The sequence below is a fragment of the Nipponia nippon genome, unplaced genomic scaffold (genome assembly GCF_047370975.1).
Source record: "Nipponia nippon isolate SJK-2023a ecotype South Korea unplaced genomic scaffold, ASM4737097v1 scaffold_1, whole genome shotgun sequence".
NCBI classification, from domain to species: domain Eukaryota; kingdom Metazoa; phylum Chordata; class Aves; order Pelecaniformes; family Threskiornithidae; genus Nipponia; species Nipponia nippon.
The window spans coordinates 83,852,903-83,872,558 of record NW_028262290.1 but is presented as its reverse complement, the minus strand read 5'-3'; the positions used below and the strand labels follow the sequence as shown (position 1 = coordinate 83,872,558).

At 38.0% G+C, this 19,656-nt stretch overlaps 1 protein-coding gene across 10 annotated transcripts in view; it reads left to right on the top strand.

Moving 5' to 3' along the window:
* The window catches only part of CDH18 (cadherin 18), a 565,378-nt gene that overhangs the window by 421,497 nt on the left and 124,225 nt on the right, over positions 1-19,656 (top strand). For all 10 annotated transcript variants that reach the window (XM_087761202.1, XM_087761183.1, XM_009469019.2 and 7 more), the window contains one exon: positions 4,798-4,917. In XM_087761202.1, coding sequence (XP_087617328.1) covers positions 4,798-4,917 — 120 coding nt within the window. The remainder of the gene's footprint in view (positions 1-4,797; positions 4,918-19,656) is intronic.

The window sequence follows — 19,656 nt, the reverse complement described above, 5'->3', positions numbered from 1 at the left end:
GTTTCAGCAGCAGGTTTCTGTCTGTCTCCTCATGAAGTTAACTGGTATTTTTCCCACAAGTTGAACCTTTCTTGATCTACCTGTAAAAGCTGTAGGACCTTTATGGCTTTTTTTTTTTAGGTCACTGACAAGTGAAAGTACAGGTAAGTTTTGTTAAATTATTTGCCAAATACTAGATCACAGTGTTCACTGTGGCACAAAGTGAACATATTATTTATGCTTTATGTACTATGCTGAAAGAGCTGAAAAAAACCACTTGTTCCTTGCCTTCATTGAACCTTTTTCCTAAAAGTTGGCTCAAGAACCAAGGTTTATATCTGAAATGGTTTCTTCTGCAGTGTAAAAAACTCAGTCTCATTGACAGCTATAACAATGCTCTGTTTTAAGGTTTATGAGTCATCATTATCTAAATTTAAAAGGAAATAAAAACATTTTTCAGTCAGTAAAAACATATCTGCTCATTTTCAGATAGCTTCAAAATGAGTGAAATACTGCATATTAAATTTTTTTATTGTTGAGGTCATGCGTAAGAAGAGTATTCCCAATAAAGTCTACTAAGGAAATCAATAGACACACTGGACTTTTCTGAACTTCTTTCCAGAGTATTATAATGTGAGGTAGTCAGAATTTCAGATAATCTGGAAGACAATATTCATGGCATTCATAAATATGATTTGTATGAGAAGTGCCTATTTATCTTCCTGTGTTGTTTGATTGTTATCTTCTAATGAAGGTAGCTGACAAAAAAAATTGAGATTTTCTGCAGTAAGGACTTGGATCAGTAATATAGTCACTGGACTAGAAGTGTTGATTTCCTGGTGAAATCACTATTTTCTGATGTAGAATGAAACTAAAACATGTTGTGTTGACTTGTTAGTGTTTCAAGACAATTTTAAGTATTAGTTTAGTTAGATGGAAAATCCCTATGTTCATTAAACTTCACCCTTTTTTCACCACTTCTACTTTTTGTTCAATATTGATCCATTTGAGATTTTAACAGTGCAGCAAGCTATGGAAAGTCATGCACACAGATTTGCATTCTCAACAGATATGTTTTATTGAACTGCCTCATTAAACATTAAAAATTTGTCTTCAGAGAGACAGATTGAAGTATTTCCCTTCAGCTTTTCTTTGATATATAACTTTACAGTTTTTTTATTGTAAACATATTTTAAAAAAGGGAAAAACAAGAGATTTTGAAATAAAACTACAATTTGATTTCCCAAATGAAATTAACCTTATTTTTGATAACAGAAAAAAGGCAAAGCTTACAGAGTGGCGTTCAGAGCATACAGACGTATTTTACAGCTCTGTATAAAGCATTAGCTAAGAAAACAGAATTCCCAATGTGTAATCTCTAAACTGTAGCGGGAAATCATCTGGAATGGTAGTTGTACTCTGAATAAGCAGAGCCTCCACTTGGGGAAAAAAGTCTTTTTTATTGCCTAACTGGAGTGTCAAAATGCTTTCATAGCAAAATTTTGAGGTTTTCTTGACAGGCACTTTCACAGTAGGTTAGTGAAGAAAGTATGGAAGGTATGCCTCTGGGTCCGATATTCATATGTGTTCTGAGGTCTCCAGGGAAATTAGATCCTTATTTTTTGTATTAGATTATATTCTTCTGAATTGTTAACATTAAAAACGGCAAGGCAGCTGTACTGTGTACTTTTCCATCTAAATCCTTCATTACACATAGCTCAACAGCAAAAACTGATGCTGCATCTGCATGGTACAAATATGTTTGGAATCATGATTTGTCTGTCATGTTGATGAGCTGAATGATGCTAACTTTGAAAGGAGTAATTGGAAGGTAAAGGTACCCTCTTTACCTTTTTTTCTCGCAAGGCATTCTAACCTGCAGCTTTCAGAAGCTGCCTTTCCTCTGTGCTCAGCAAATCAGCTGAGAGTTAGGCAAAAGGCAAGTATGGGTACATCTTATAAGATGCTGAGTGTGCTTGTGTAATACAGTGAAGAAATTAAGCATCTGATGAGCTACATTGCACTGAATGAGGGTTTGAGAGATGGGGTGGAGGGGTGAGTTAAAACTTCTAAGTGTTTTTTTAGATGTAAAGTGAACACTTTGCCACTATTCAAGACTATTCAATACCAAATTACTATTATCAGGTGTTTCTTAGGAAAGAAATACAGATGTATTAGAAAATCACTGCGGTGGATTTTAAGGTATAATAGCATTCCATTCATGCTAAAATGACCTGTCAGCTGCTTATGTGAGATATCGCCTTTCACTAGGCCTGTTTCTTTGTCCCACATCAATGAGCATACAAGCACTCAGATTCTATCCCCTACTTTCTAAAATAAGGAGAGGAGAAAAGAAAGTCTCTGAAGAATGAGAGAACCATGAAATTCAGTATTTCTGGTATTTTCTTCTTCTGAAATAGCCAAAATCTGTTCATCCATTCCAAAACCTACCTTGATTTTCTAGAACTATGGGGAAAAAGTGCAAATGGGAACTCAACCTGTTAGATGAGTAGGCAACTGTTGGTAACTGTTTTCCTGGAAGCAGGAAAATCTATAGATGAAAAGGTACAGAAGTTGCCCAGCACTCTGGGTAGCAAACTCTGGTAGGTGACCGACTATACCTATTGGATGGGTATCTTTTTGTTGGATGTAGTAAAAGAAATAAAATCATTGTGTATCGGTAACCTGTTAATCTTTAATGATTCCACAAGATTCCAACATAAAATAATGAAGCCACGAATAAAGGTAAAACAACAAATTAGTGCGGACAGGCCTTCACCCTTGAATACAACAAGCTTAACTAGAAGACAGAAAGGTCACACAGCTTTTCCACCTCAAGTTAGAAATTATTGCCAAACTGTGCTACAGACATATATCATTACAGTATTTAGATAAGCTATAGAATAGGGGAAAAAATGCATTTCTGTTCTTTGAAGTGACCTGATGTGGTTTGTAAGAACTCTTATACTAAGTTTAGATAGCAAATAAATATGACTGAATAGATTCCTAGAACATTTTAAGAAAATTACACTAAGTTTAATTCGTATTTGTTTACCTTGCCACATAAACTCAAATACAGTAATTTAGTCTGTTTTACCATTAACTCCTGAATAACTATGAAGAGGCTACTAGCTCCAGCTTGATTTTATTACAATATTCAACTTCGAATTCATCAAGGTATCCTCACATCTGCTGTGTGAATATATTCATCTATGAGACTGTATGCATTTGGGCTGTTCAGAGACAAGAAGGCACTATGTTCAAGTATGCAGACATGTTTGCTGTATCTTTTACTAAATCTCCAGTAGAGATACAAAAAGCAACTTTCAGTGTCCAACTTAGTGTGGCACAAATGAATGAACAGTTTCTCAAATAGAGAAGAAAAATAGTGAAGAATCCAAATCTGTGAAGATTTGCACACATGCTTTGCCGTAATCGAAGTGATATTCCATGATTTTAGGTATTTCTATTCCCAATGTACACAGAGGGTGTGCACATTAACAAACAGTTCTGTGCAATGGAAACTGATCTATGAAGTTAAACAGTGGGAACTGAGGATCCACTGTCCGCACCATATGTTTTTGAGAAGTCTTATTTCAGACTAGTTCTTGTCTGGTCTCTGAGACTAAATGGCCATTAGCAGTTAGAATAAATCAGATGTTCTGCTAAAGCACATCTTTTGGTTGAGTTTCATCCGAAGGAATCTAGTTAGCATGCTCTGAAACTGTCCCATGAGGCAAATCAAAGTACGGCAAGTGGGGGAGATCAAGGGATTCAATTCAAAAGCATACTTTCCTCACAACTAAGATGTGAAATTGAACACCCCAGAGTGGAGGTGATGCCTCAGTGGTCAATTTGACTGAGAAGCCACTTTCAGATGCAGAATTACATGAGAGAAGCCTGTTCTGTTATTATTATTCCTGTATTTTAATACTGGGCCAAACGAGTCTGTAGAAAGCAGTGTCTGTAGAAGGATAAACAAGTGGGATGAGGACTGAACCTTTATTAACTTGCCAGTTTTTCATTTACTGATTTCTTATGTGAAGTGTTGGGCAGTGATAGCAAAAAAGGTTCCTCATTAAATGTCTTGAAAAATACAGTAAAATGTAAAATCACCTGTCTCTATTCTAGCTGTGCAGTACTTACGCATTTTGTTTTCTACAAAGTGTTATCATTAAGTTATCCCACTTAGTGACATGCTAGAAACTGTGATTTTATTTTTCTAATGGTATTTATCAACAGGATACAAATATTTGTCTTTTGAACTCCTTATCTTTGTAATTTGGATCCGTCATTGGAATTCCAACAAGGTTCTAGTAGTTATTTCATTTTCAAATCTTTGATGCCTTCCTGTAGCTAGATTTTTTGATTCCCTTATAATCTTTTATTGATTTGGGGGCATTTATGCAAATTATTTTAAATATGCACTTCAACATTAATTTGTATTGTGGATGAAGATAATCCTGAAGTCCATAAATATGAGTTGTTCAGAAGCCTAAGCAATATCCAAATTTGGGGTCTATGTGTGTGAACATGCATAAATATGCATGCTATGTAGTTACTATTTATGTTTATATATATATGTAATTACGTTACATATACATATATAGACAGAAAGAGAAAAAGTTTTTTCAAATGAGTGTAAATAGTTTTCCTTAAAAATATGATAGGTTAATAACATATAGAGAAAATGTTATTAATCTCTCAATTGTAGAATGTGAGGACTGTAGATGTTTCAAAAATGCATCTAAAAACTATTGATATTTGTCAGAAAATTATATTTATTATCAATTAACTTTTACTTTCCTGTATATACAGGTACATCTGTTCTACAGGTGACAGCCACAGATGCAGATGACCCTACATATGGAAACAGTGCCAGAGTAGTGTACAGTATTCTTCAGGGACAGCCATATTTCTCTGTTGACCCTAAAACAGGTGGGTATTTTATATTTCTGTCAGTGTGATTTGGCTAATATGTGGCAGTTAACTAAGTCTCGTAGATGAAATCCAATGTACGAAACGCAGGTGGGTGGGATTTTTTTTTTTAATTCCTATTATAGCCTACTTCTTGCTTCAACACTATGAAATTTAGGAGTTCCTATTTTTTAGTAAAATGAGCCTACTGTGTACAGAATTAATTCTTCATTATGCCATGATGTGAGCCATTCAACCAAACTGGAATAGCACTTTTTCATCTTTTCAAGCCTCTGTTTAGGAAGTGACTCAATGTGCCTCATACGTTATGATTTTAAATGCTTTGTTTTGCCTGAAGGATAGGCTTGGGAGGATTATTGAATGTGTGCTTCAACACATATACCATAATAAATTAATATCATTCTTGTATTTATAAAACTACAGTATTGCCATTTCACTGAAAATTTATTCTGTGATTCTAGAAGTAGAATGAGCTGAAATATTTATGCTTAAATTCCATGCATCACCCTCTCTTTCTTTTCCACAAAGTGTAAGTTATATATAATGAATCCAAATTGGGTTCTTTAAAGAGAGAAGAAACCTCTCTTGGGGATGGGAGTTGTTACTAGTTTTGGATTTTCTGAAGAGCATCGTCTTAAATATTAATATGATGGCCTTTTTTTACTGTGCATTTATAGTCCTTAATAATGAGGAAATATAATTTAAGAAAGTACTTTTTTCATCTGAATTTTGTAACTGTTTTTCCCTATCTATGTCAAAGTTTTAATACTGAAGGGAAAGAATGAAATATAGTGGTCCCTACACTTAACTGTAGGGAAGAATAATGATTTTTAAAATGTGCTGAAGTGAAGTAAGTATAGTATAAATAGATTTCATTGTAGTATTTTTATGTTTAAGTGTCTTTGCTAGTGTTTGTTAATCTCTGTGGAACTTGGAGGTATACGCTTGCTTCATTACCGGGAGAAGTGTATCTGTGCCATCTCAGCTAGCTTTGAGGTTAGGCCTCCTTTGAGTAGGAGACTGGACTCAATGACCCCCAGAGGTCTCTCTCAACCTACATTATTCTATAAATTTGTGAGCCTATGTTAGAAAGGCCTAAGAGTGCAAAGCCTGACAGGATCTTGTTGGAGGACTCTATAAGGTGCTGGGAGGCAAACCTGATGCAGACCTGTTCATACATACTGTGTTTCGGGAACGACTGCTGGCGCACACCTTACGCAGCCGTGTGTGAGTACAGTCTGGCAGAGTACTAGTGGGCACAGGCCAAAACCACTCTGAGGTACATGTTAACAACTAAGAGGTATGGAAAATCAGTGGTACAGTGCTCAAGCTCTCTCTGCCCTTGTTTTACTTAGAAATACAATGCTGGTCTACATTTCTGCTTCTGTTTTGTCACTCTGAGTCAATGACCTATATTTTTTATTTTGATAATGGTGTGGAACTTGTAATCTGGAGCTGCTTTTCAGTCAGTGAAGAATGATAGTGGGTGTTCTCAGTATCGGGTCTGTATCACAAAAGAAAATAGTATTGTTATATCACTGTTTGTATGTTATAAAGAAAGCAGATGGGAGTGTATTTTCACTTGCCAAGACTGAGGCTTTGACAGGGATTTAATCACTTTATGAACTTAAACTTGTTTTAATATGTGTATAGAATATGAAAATGTTTCTGATACCTTAGTCTATGAAAGTGGCAAGAGGAGGAGTACCTTATGAGGTAAGTAGACAGTGAAACAGTGAAAAAAAATGGAGAAGGCTTTTTGATTTGATAAGTTGGGGTTTTTTTATAATTCCAGAATAGCAATCAATTTAATTTGGCATGATACAATGGGAAGAAGTAGAATATTGGAAATTATGGGAAAGTCTTGAAGAACAGAGTGTTTCACTATGAAATTTCCCTTTGAATTGTTGCATTTTGAGACACTGATTTTCTAAAAACATCACTCTTCTGAATTTGCAAGCATTTCTGTGACCTATTTTTCCTAAGGCTTGAACTGTTCAGTTCCATCTTAGGTATATTTTATCTGGAAGTTTTCGGGATTTACTGTGACATGCACAAACTTCCTTTACCAGAAAGAGGTAGAAGGTCCAAAACAGGGTAAAAGACAGAGAAAGGTCCCAACATTTATGACCGAATGTAATGTTTGTGAAGCCAAAGGATCTTTCGTGGCTACCAGTAAAGCTTCTTGGAGCTATCAGATGCAGACATCAAGCTGTTCATAGCTCTAGTGTCGATACTCATCTTAAGAAGTCTTCTGCTTCTAGCTTAGTGCTGCCTAAACTTGGTTTTCAACAACTTACTATCTGAAGACTTTAAAATGATGGAGTTTTAGGAGCTTAGTTTAGAATAGTTTAAATAGGGTTTTAGGATTCATGCACCTAAAATACAATAGTGGGCCAGCACCAAATTACAAACTTTGAAGTAAAAAAAGCTGTGTTCTCGGCAGAAGAAGATCTTTGTTAGCTTATCTGATAAAAGGCTCATGTCTACACACCCAAAGGAGAGCAGAGGTGCAGTGCTGGGAGAGTAACCCCCCTGCCCTCATTAGAGACTCAAGCCTGGGCTCGTCCCAGGGCTGCCCCAGGAGAGCCTCAATCCCATGGGCCAGGGCTGAAACCCATCATGAGGAGTCAGCAGGAGATGCTGTCCTGATCACCCTTCAGGCTGAGGGAGCTACTGCCTGCAGGGGAATGGGACACATTACGGGGTGCAGGGAAGAGCATTGTGGTATTGTACTAGATCTATTTCGGGATGTTTAGGGGAAGAACCACAGGCAGGGAAAGGGAGGGATTGAGATGGATTAGGAAGGAAAAAACAAGGAAAAACAGAGGGATAAGGGGATAAAAGGGGCCACTCCTGTGTAAGCAGGCTCTTGTTCAGTACCATTGTCTAGTTGTGCCCTGTGTTTGATCAGCACAGTCTGTCCTGTATCTTCTTGTGCTCCAATTCTAACTATTTTCCTGAGTAAAGGGACTCTCTGTCTGTATGCATGTGTGTCTGGAGGTTTAACTGCCAGCAACTGGAGCTGGACCATGGGTCAGAGGGTCGTGTGTGTCTGTGGTGCCAGCAATCTGGAGAGCACAGTGTGTGCCTATTGCATGGGTGTGAATGTCAGTGTGGGATCACTACTGAGTATCAAGCTGAAGTAACCAGCAAGTCAGATGAGTGCCTTGGGTGCCAGGTATCCACACGGCAAAAAGTCTGGACCAGATACTGGAGAGACCAGAGGGTTCAGCTGTTGCAGGGGCCCAGAGGTCCAGACTGACTACGGGAGCGACTGTACAGTCTGTGGGTTGACTAAGGGGCCTGTTTGCATCTGTGTGTCTTTGTGCATGAGGCAAGGGCAGACCAGGAAGCCAGGAGCCAGCTCCTGGATAGTCTGGGTGTCAAAGCCAGCTACTGAGAGCCCATAATGTTTATGTGGGGGTGTTAGTGGGCATGCAAGGTAACTGGGAGGACAGAGGGTCCAGGGCCAGTTACTGGGTACACTTAGTGTCTAAGGCCTGTTACTGCGGGATCCATAGTGTGCGGGGGTGGATGGGGATGTGTGAGTGTGTCCAGGGTTAAAAGAGGATCTGTATCAGCAGCTGGAAGGGAGCTGCAGGCCTCAGACTTGTATGTTCAAGTTCCAGCAAGTGAGACTGGGGAGCCAGGTCACAGCTCCTGGATAGACCAAGTGTCTAAGGCAAGTTAGAGGAGGGATCCGTGTTAAGTACATGCGTGTATTTCCACCTAAGCTATCCTTCCTCCAGATCAGCTGAAGAAGGATGAGGCTGTTCATGCCATTTGTGTTTGAGTGCTGAGTGTTTCTATCTGTGCATTGCTCACCGCGCATATGTATTGCATCTGTGTGCGTGCCTCTTGGGAACACACACTCAGCCTCACTACTGCTTCTAAATCACAGATTAAAAAGAAAGAGCTGCAGCAACCTCACCTCCATCAGGCTACCAGATTTGACAACTCCTAACAATCTTTAGTTTTTCAGGTGATTGGCTCTAGGGCCTGTGTTTTGCTTTGGGTTTTTTTTTTCCCCTGAGGAGGAAGAATTGTAAACTCTGTCTGTGTGTAGAAATTTGCTGCAACTATGTTGTTATGACTGTGAATGTCAGAACTACTGTCCATGCGTAACATGAAGTGTAAGATTTTCAAAATCCTTTGAATTTTAATGGCTTTCTAGGAAGTGTTTTGTATTTGTGTTTATTAATTACCTTTAGTAATTAGCTATGGGATGTAATAGTAATTAGCTATGTAATTAGTAATTAGCTGTGATAGCCTGTGTTGGTTCCTGTTTGCTTTCCTCCGCAGTTGCAGCAAAATATTCTGCTGAATTTGTATAAATAAGTATGTATTAATAATGCTGATGAAAGAGAGAGAAGTCAATGTCTAGATCCTAGGTGTGTTTGCAAAGATTATGTGTATAGGATTATATGATTTTTTTAAACCAAAATACTCAGGGAACCCCCAAAAACATGAGTCAGTTATCCTTTTAGAGTGCCATTAACCTCACTGTAAAAATAAAATAAAATAAAAAAATAAGTCATCAGTGAAGAGTAGAGCAAATAATGTATTAATATACTTAGTATTTTAATATGGTTCCTCCTCCCTGTAGAACTCTGAACATCTTTTGAAATGCCCAAAACCACATCAAAACTTTTCCTGGGAGTCTGAGTTACAAATTTAATACCCCACCTTTCCCAAAACATGAGATCTTTTGATCCATGTTTTTAATGCAGGATCTATCCCTGCTTGTTCTTAGCTTATGTCAGGTGTGGCTCATCAAACAGCAAAAGTCAACATTTGACTGGTAACCCAACCCCAGAAGCTCATTTTTTCCTGGGAAAACCTCAAATTAGACTGGTTTGGTTTTGTTTTGTTTTGTTTTGTTTTGTTTTGTTTTGTTTTGTTTTGTTTTGTTTTGTTTTGTTTTGTTTTGTTTTGTTTTGTTTTGTTTTTCTAACAGCTATAGCAGCCCACTTTCAGTTGCCACATGCTTCAGGAGTGAAAGTGAAACCCATAGTTCAATTCTACTGCTTACATAGTAAACCCATATCTGGAGGATGTTAGCTACACACAGCTCTTCGCAGATGAATCAATCTTTCTGAACAGCATATACAGAGCAAATTAATCTGTGAGGCATTTGTCCTTTCAAATCAGTAGTTCTGGTTGTAACTGATGAAACAAGAGATAAAAACTGCATTCATTTCAGTTTTGAATTGAAATGTAGACACTGGTGGGGTGGAAGAGAAACATATTTATCATTGACTTGAATGACTATGAAAAAAGACTAGATATTTGTGTTTATTTGTATTTATAATGATCTGCTGTTACAGCAGCAGTATTACAAAGTTCTTAATCATGTATCAGCTTGTTTGGGTTTTTTTTACTTGAAGATATTAAATAGTAAAGAAATATGTATGCCTATTTATGAAAGAACATCACTGCAAATTAGTACAGACTAATTATGAAGTGTGAGAAGAGTGTCAACCTCCCTCTGCTTTCTGTCTTCACAATAATATGAACAATGGCTTCAAGCATCCCTATAAGAAATGACCTGTTCACTGTTTATCTAGTTTGGTTCCTGGCTGAGAGCACAATACAAATAATAACCATAGTCAATGGCTGAATAGATGCTTCCAAATAGAGAGATGTGCCTCATGAACACCAAATGTGCAATCCCTGAAGTTCAAGACTTTTGTCCTCATCTGTAAAAATTATTCTTATCCTTTTCATGGTGTTCTTGGCCATAGTTCATATGGGAATGGCAGATTTTGTGGCATTATAATATGTAGAGTTGCATGTGTATTCATCTGGGAAACAAGAAAAAAAATATTGATTGTTGTCCTGGTTTCAGCTGGGATAGAGTTGATTTTTTCTTCCTATAGCTGGCATAGTGCTGTGTTTTGGATTTAGTATAAGAATAATGTTGATACCACACTGATGTTTTAGTAGTTGCTAAGTAGTGCTTACACTGGTCAAAGACTTTTCAGCTTCCCATGCTCTGCCCGATGCACAAGAAGCTGGGAGGGGGCACAGCCAGGACAGCTGACCCAGCCTGGCCAAAGGGCTATGCCGTACCATATGACATCATGCTCAGTATATAAGCTGGGGGAGTTGGCCGGGGGGCAGCAATCGCTGCTCAGGGATGTGCTGGGTATCGGTCGGCGAGTGCTGAGCAATTGTATCGTGTATCACTTGCTTTGTATATTATTATTGTATTATTATATTATTATTATTATTACTATTACTACTATTCTATTTCACTTTACTTCAATTATTAAACTGTTCTTATCTCAACCCATGAGTTTTCTCACTTTCACCCTTCCAATTCTCTCCCCCATCCCACTGGGGTGGGGGGAGTGAGCGAGCAGCTGTGCGGTGCTTAGTTGCTGGCTGGGGTTAAACCACGACAGTCATTTATAGAGTTATTCACAGACTTGATACTGCTAAATAAATACTAATGCTTAAAAAAACATTGTTAATTAATGAAATCTGTTAAAATTAAGTTCTTTTAATACCGAGGTAATAATTACGGATTTAATAGATTAAGGTCTACCTCATATCCTTATTTTAGAGAAAATATCTTAAATTGGCATAAAGAGGAACTGCATAGACTTCCCAGTACAAAAAGGAAGAGCACCCTTTGCATGTTTTAGTAGAACAGTCTGTCATGGTATCCCAGATAACAATCTACTGTGAACAATGGACTCAATTCTCACAGTCTTCTTGTATGTTCACAATATTTATATACTGTTACAGTGTTCCCTAGAGTTATTCAAAGGATAACTTAGGCCATCAGACGAACAGGCAGAGAGACAATCCACTGTTTCTTTTAGTTTTCTAAGGGCTCTGTTTTGGTACAGTTTAAGATTTTATGAGGGCATTGGTGCAACTGAAACTTTGTTGTTTAGGCCTTGTTTTCCACTAGCATTAAAACTGCACAGAGGAGTCCTTGCTAATCAAAAGTGTACAAAGAGAAGGGACAAAATGGTGTGCTGAAGATGCATAATAAGGGTAATACCAAAGCAGCAGCACTGCTTCGGAGCAAAGGTCTCTACAACCTACTGCAGTGTTTCTTATGGTGACTGATATTTGCTGGGCCACCCTCTTACCTGTATATCCTGATGCAATTTTTACCATCCACCCCCAGGAGATTTTGTGGTCTGACTGCTGGAGCAGGACTTTGAGGAGCAGAAGGTGGATCAGTCACTCATCAGGACCAGTGTTCTGGCACTGTACATTTTTTGCTGGTTACCTACCACCACTATCTCTTCCAGCATCAATCATATAGTTAAAAAGGACAAGCATAGGAGGCAGAAAAGCAAGGGCAAAAAGATTGCCTGATGTTCTAACCTTGTTTTCCCTCTCTTATGACATGGACCTTGTGTATTGGAAATTGATTTCAGAAATAGAGAAGAAACTATTCCTTGGTTGTTTCGCTCTTGTTTGTTTCTGTGTCTGTTATTCTTTCATTATCTGGTGTTGTGAACAACTACTATGGAGAATCTGTGTTGTCCAGCCAGAAGTTATCCTAAAAAAAAAACATAATAAAAAACCGGCACATGCTTCTGTAACCCCTAACCGGCAATTGGCGAGTTCCCAGATCATATTATCATCTTGGCTTCCTAACCAGGACTACTGCAACATGGTAACTGCATTCCTTTTGTTGGTAGACACCCTTTTTTTATTTTTTTGACTTTTCATCTGTAAATACACAGATCTATTTTTACACTTACAACATAATGCCTGGTTATTGTGGGCTAACCCCAGTAGGTAGCTAAGCCCCACATAGCTGCTCACTCACTCACCCCACAATAGAATGGGGGAAAGAATGGGAAGTATAAAAGTGAGAAAACTCGTGGGTTGAGATAAAGACAATTTAATAGGTAAAGCAAAAGCTGCTCACACAAGCAAAGCAAAGCAAGGAATTCATTCACCACTTCCCATGGGCAGGCAGGTGTTCAGCCGTCCCCAGGAAAGCAGGGCTCCATCATGCGTAACGGTTACTTGGGAAGACAGACGCCATCACTCTGAACGTCACCCCCTTCCTTCTTCTTCCCCCAGGTTTATATGCTGAGCATGACATCATATGATACGGAATAGCCCTTTGGTCAGTTGGGGTCAGCTGTCCCCACTGTGTCCCCTACCAACTTCTTGTGCACCCCCAGCCTACTCGCCAGTGGGGTGGTGTCAGAAGCAGAAAAGGCCTTGACTCTGTGGAAGCACTGCTCAGCAATAGTGAAAACATCCCTGTATTATCAACACTGTTTTCAGCACAAATCCAAAACCTAGCCCCATCCTAGCTACTATGAAGAAAATTAGCTCTATCCCAGCCAAAACCAGTACACTGGTGAAGCACTGTGTTTATTTGTTCAGCCAGATTTAAAGTCCTGATGTGAAAGCAGTGAGACATATATGATCATATAGTCTGGATTCTGTTGCCACATCCTTTAAAGTCTTCCTCTTAGGTGTAAAATTGCTATCTGCTCACCATTGCCAGGTTTTGCTTTTACCTTCTATGGGACATTGGAAGAGGTTCCTAAAGTTAATGTTTATTAAGCTTGGTTTTCCGTACTTCTAGACATTCACATGTTTTCAGATGTACTGAGGATAGTAAGGAGCCTGCTGTTTTCTGAAGGTCTAAAATACTGTGCTGTGTCTATTAGAAAAGCTAGAGATTTTGGTGTGCGAAGAGCATTCCATTGCAAGTGTCTGTAAGATGTCCATTTTTCCAGAATATAGGATTACTTCTGTGAACAGGTGTTTCTCTCTGTGTCTGAACTTTTCACAAGGGATATATGAACTATTAATTTTAAGTTCTTTGTTTTCAAACAAGGAAGGCTAATGTTCCACCTGAACAAAGTGTGGAAATTGCATGTGTGATAAAATGTGTTTAACTTCAGGGAAAGGGAATGAATAAGATTTCACCCTAAAGCCACAAATACATTACCGTCATTTTTAGCTCAACTGGGATGAGAGTCAGGACACTGACTCAGAAGATGAATGCACTAGACTCTTTAAAGAGTCTGCCCCTGAGGACCAGTCCACATGTTAGCAATACTTTTACAGATCAGTCTTTATTGTTGTGAAATTAAGCAGTGACTTTATTGCCTTTAATTGTGCTAACAGGTGTCATTTTTCTAGACAATAGGTTACTATTGGCGTCTCTAGTTCTACAAGAAAGAATTACTGGGACATTGAATCTTCTTTTTTTTTCCACCTTAAATTTCTGGCTGGGGGACTGAAATGAAGATATAGAGCAAAGCATTAAGTTGAACTTTGTAGAGGTGCCCTAATTCACACACAGCTCTGCTGCTTGATTCACATTCCCTTTTCCAATTTAATTTTCCCTTTCACAAGCTGTTGTGGGTATTGGTATTATTGAGGATAATAATTTCAGAAATACAGTTAAAGGGTGGCAATGAAACTTTGCAGTGGCAATGAAAATGAGGGGGAGCAATACTGAGGTATTATTCCAGGAGCTATGTTGTCTGCCAGTTTGGTAATGCTAAGATGCCTGCTTATGGTTGGAGATGCACTGGTTATGTATTCATTAAATGGCTTAACTTCTTGTGTCTCTCTCTATGAGTTTTTTTACAAATATATTGTGTTAATAATTCTATTGCTTTAACAATAAATTTGAGTAAGTTCACATTTTTGCCTTTCATATTTTGAGAAATTTCGTTTAATTCACACTGGTGGTGGGGAAAAGAACAGTACTGGTAGACTTCTGAAAAAGAAATTATACATATAGAATTGATTGAGAATACTGTTTCCTTTAGTAGTTGCATATAAACACAGATTGTTATAATGCACACAAATCCTGTGATTTTAAAACGTAGCTACTCTCAGAATTAATGCATAAACTACATCAGATCAATAAATATGCATGCATCTTGGTTTCCCATCAGACTTCATCTTTTAGAGCAATGCGTACATTTTCAGTTACTGTCTGAGTAAAAGTGGCTGATAGCATCTTGTCTTGTAATAAGCCATACAGAACAACAAACCTAGTATGGTACGATGCTTTTCCAAAGATTATGTATAAAGACAATGCTTCTCAAGAAATATTGTCCAGCAAAACCAATTCAACTGCAGTTGAGATACCTCCTAAGAAAAACTGAACAATAGCTTTATAAAATTAACACAAGCTCCGTATCTGTTCACCATCTACTTAAATAAGCACAAGGTATTTATGAACCAATTTTACACCAGTTTTAAAACGTAGTAACAACAAAGATGACATTTGGGGAACCTCTATAATTCTGTTCTTATCTGACTAGGAAGGGAAAAAGAAACTAGTTTCAGAAACCACTGACAAACCTGTGATCTATCCAGGACATTTGACCTTTACCAGCTGTATGTCAGCATTTGTTCCCCCTTTGATATTCAGCTTTGCAGCCTTGACAACATCACTGCCTGTGGGAACGGGGAACAAAGCCTGATGATAAAGTTTCCCATTTTCCCTTAGGTGGTGTCCATCTTTCCTGAACTTGCCCCAGAGTGCGTTTTCATTCCCTTGCCCACTTTGTCAAGCCCCAGAGCAGCAGCAGAAGCAGTACAGTGGGCTTTGTCTGGACTTTAAGACTGCAGATAGGCTCTGATCAAACATAATAACTAGCAAATTTACCTCATGTCTTCGTAACTGTCTTTATGATTTGCTAGCATATTAGTAAATTCAAAATTTAGGAGATACTATAACCAGACTTCATGAGACTCTGTAACTTCACTTCCAGGAGAGGATACTGTTCACTACTAGTTTCTATGTTAGCTTACACGTGCATTCTGTGACTTAATTGGTGAATGATAGTAGGGGTTAGGTCTTTTTTTTCTGAAGGTCAGATTAATCAGCATTTGTCCACCACCATATCTGTAACTGGAATGTTTACATGACAAAAGCAGACAGATATGTTATCAAATCAAAGGATCTGTCTTTATTTGCTCTTTCCAAATTTGCATATAGAATTGCCATTCTGCTTGTCAGGGTCAAGGTCCGGAATCCACTAACAGGACCCCATGTCAGCCCCCCGGGGTGTCCCCCACCCTGCCTATGGCCCAGAACCCCATGTCAGCCCCCCGGGGCCATCAGCACCTGCCCCAGCAACGCCGCAGCAGCGCCAGTCTCCAGCTCCCCACAGCCCTGCCCTGCCTGGCCATGGACCCCGCCAAGCCAGGTCTGTCCCCAGTGAGGTGCCTGATGCCCGGGGCTAGGGCTGCCCCAGTGCCCTCCGGCTGCCCTGCTCCTGGCTGGGGGAGGGACGGGCCCTGGCTGCCAGGCCCTGCCATCACCCACCCCGGGACCTTCCCGCACCTGGCCCCGGGGAGCTGCCTGGCCCTGCAGTGCCCTGACACTGTTGCAAGTGTTGTTGTCAACACAGGTTTGTAAGATGGATGTTTTTCTTCACATTTTTAAACCCATGAGCAAAACCCCTTGCTCAGGCAAAAAAGGTTTTCAAATTCCCAGCCAATACATACCTTATGCAATATTTTAAACATTAGATAAAGCCTCTGTCATTGAAAATTGTCACACCAGAAGAGGGAGAAACGCAGCTCTGTTTGCTACCCATTACAGAGGAGTGCAGCCCAGTCTGCAGTCTTTAATTTAGGTCCCCAAGGAATTTTTTTTGTTTCCTTTTCACAGTTTTGTCTTGTTTTTCTCTTGGTACACATTTCAGGATTAAAGCATGAATTTTTTTATAATGTTTGTGGTCATGATTACAATGTTAAAATGTTCTAAAGATGCTGTTCCTCTTTCCTTTTTCCTTAGCTGGTCTATAAAATTCTCAGTATTTCTGTTACATAGTATTTTGAGAGCATGTTTACGATGTTTGCAAGGAAAAATTCAATTCCATCTGTAGCATTAGGGAAGGTGTAAGAGTAGAAGCCTTCCTGGAATTTAGTAAAGCACTTGCAGTCCCAGAAGCAGATACAGCCATCATGGGAGCAGTTCTAAGGAAAGACTGTAGATTAAATGAGATTTTTCTCCCTCCCAAACTGTTCTTTCAAGAAATACATTTTAGATCAAGAGATTGCATCTAAAAGTGTTCGGGCCGAAAATGCAACAATTCCATATATGTATATAACCACCATGTGAGGTAGGCTTGACTTTACTTAAATGGAAGATGAAAATAAAATGAGGGACTTAGCTGATAAGGTTGTTTCTTCCTGAGAAATCTCTCCTTATGATGAGATTTTCTCTAGGTTTTTGTCTTCAACGTGAAATGGCAAGGACTGGTAGCACAATGCACTTTCACTTGAATGTATTTCTCAGGTCTTGGCTTTAAGCCATTTGTAATCAGTTCTGATAAAAAGTTAATATCATAGTGAAATGGATTAACCATCTGAGCCATACTGTTCTGTAAAAGTAACTGAATCACTGGAAGAACATATGAATATGTTTACTTGTCTAATTCTGACTATGTTTACTTGTCTAATTCTTTTTATTTACTTAAATACAGTACCCTTCTGTGATGTAGAAAGGAAGTCTCCATTTTCAAAGTGGACGTCTTTATGATAAATATCTAGCTTACTTTGTAATTTGGAAGAAAAGAAAAAAAAAACTGCTTTAAATTAGGAAAAGCAGACAAAACTCATCCTATTTTTTTTTATAGAACTTTGTACTCACATATAATGGCTCTTCTGTTTTGGTTTTTTTTTATAAGCCTCTGTTTTATTAAATAGATTAGATTTGGTTCAGGTGTGATACTATGGCCAAGGGATTCTCAAAGACGTTGACAGTGTATGTCAACAATTGCATCTTCTGATTCTGAAAAAATTGACATAAAGTACTATACAATATTTTTGGAAATTACTCAAAAAATTTTGCTTCTAACCTCAAATTTGTGTAGTGTAGCACATTCTGCAGGAGTTTCAGAGTGCTTTGGTAAAACAACAGTTGCAAGGTATGCTAAGGTAAAAATAATACAGTGCATTACAAAATGCTGTAAGGTGTAGCTGCATATTATTTTGTGTAATTGTGCCATGACAAATGATTAATTATAGATATATAAATTGCTAATGTAAAAATATCATCTATAAACTATCACAAAGGATGAAAGAAGGTAAAAAAAAATATTGGAAAAATACATTTTTTTCTGAATGTGGTAGACTACTGTTACACTACACTATTGTTAATAATTTTAACATAGTTATACATTAAAGTACAGAAAACATTAATTTCCTATTAAACATGTAGATTTGTTTACTTTATTTTCAGATACCATCTCCTTGTTCAGCTAGTATCCTATTAAGTCAGGAAACTAAGAGCGAGTGCAATGTAATATGAAGTACATGTGTAGTACAATTGAATTTGGCTTGTGTAATTGTTTTTAAAATACTGTTTCTTGACATAACTTTTGGATACTCATCATTCTTGTAAATTCTGACTTTCCACTTATCTTCAGGTAGAACCTTCTTTTTGCTTGGTAGTATTTCCATGATGAAGATCTTGCAAGTGGATTTTTTTTTAATCTGGACTGCTGAAACAAATAAAGCAAATGTACATAAAAACAACATCAGATAATTTTAAAAACTTTTGAACCATCCATTTCTAGAGTTGCTTCCTTTCAGAGAAGAGCAGATGCAAAATGAAATCTTAAAAAAATGCAAATTTAAACATAGATGATTAGGCTGTGACTTTTTGGTGTGGCTTGAAGAGAGGGTGATAGATATTTACCATCCATGTGCTTCTCTCAGGATGCATTGTTCTTTAAAGATATGAGGAGTAATTAATTTCTTGTTTCTCATAGGAGTGGCCTCCAGGGACAGTAATTTTTCACTGGCTTATATGTCAGATACCCATTACCACCTATTTTCTGTTGAAACAAGCACTGAAATACATGGAATTGACTGTATTTGTCTTGCTCAGCTAACCATACAAGAGGTGAAAGACCTGCAGATATCTTTCTTTTGAACGTGGTTTAATTTGGCTTTGCAGGAATTTTGTCCTTTGAATAGACTCCCTGGCAAGACTTTAGGAACACTCTAACTTCCATGAACCTTAGTTGTGGGGTATCTGCTGCGTTCACTGAGCACTGCATTAGGCTGCTTGTCAAAATCTAATAAGATTTTTTTCCTTCTTGATTCATTTTCAATTAATAATACAACTAACAGCTGTTGCCAGATGACAGCCAGAATGTTGCTGTGCTTCTAGTATTTTCTTTTTTTGACTCTGAAGATCCTTTCTTTCTGACAGGAGTCCTCGGGGTGAATTTCAAGGCCTTGAAATTAAAAATGATTCCTGTAGCTGCTGACACGTATTCATAGGCAGAAGCAGAATAACAAATCAAAACCAAATGCCCTTTACATTTTCTCTCAAGTCAGCTATTTTACTTAAAAGATCCTAAATTATTAGTGAAAATCTCATTTTTACTGGGGCTGTACCACACAGGAAAAGTATAAGACGTAATAAGTAAAAAGGGAGCAGTGGTTTTAAACTCATGTTAGGTGCCAGGATTTTTTAATCTACCTTACCTTTTCACTGCATTACTATCTATTTTTATCTGTAGTTAAGAATTTTGCACCATTTGTTGTATGACAGATAACTCCTCCCTGTAGAACATGTGAATTGAAGTACTCATCGGCACAAACATATAGAGGAAAATATTTTTTTATTACAGGAGTTAGGACTCGGAAGAATATCCAGCCAGGTGTTTTTTTGGTACTTGCAGCTTTTGTGGTACTTGTACAAGCCAGCCCATGATATTGGGCTGTGCTGCAGGCTGCCTGTGGCTCAAGAGGATA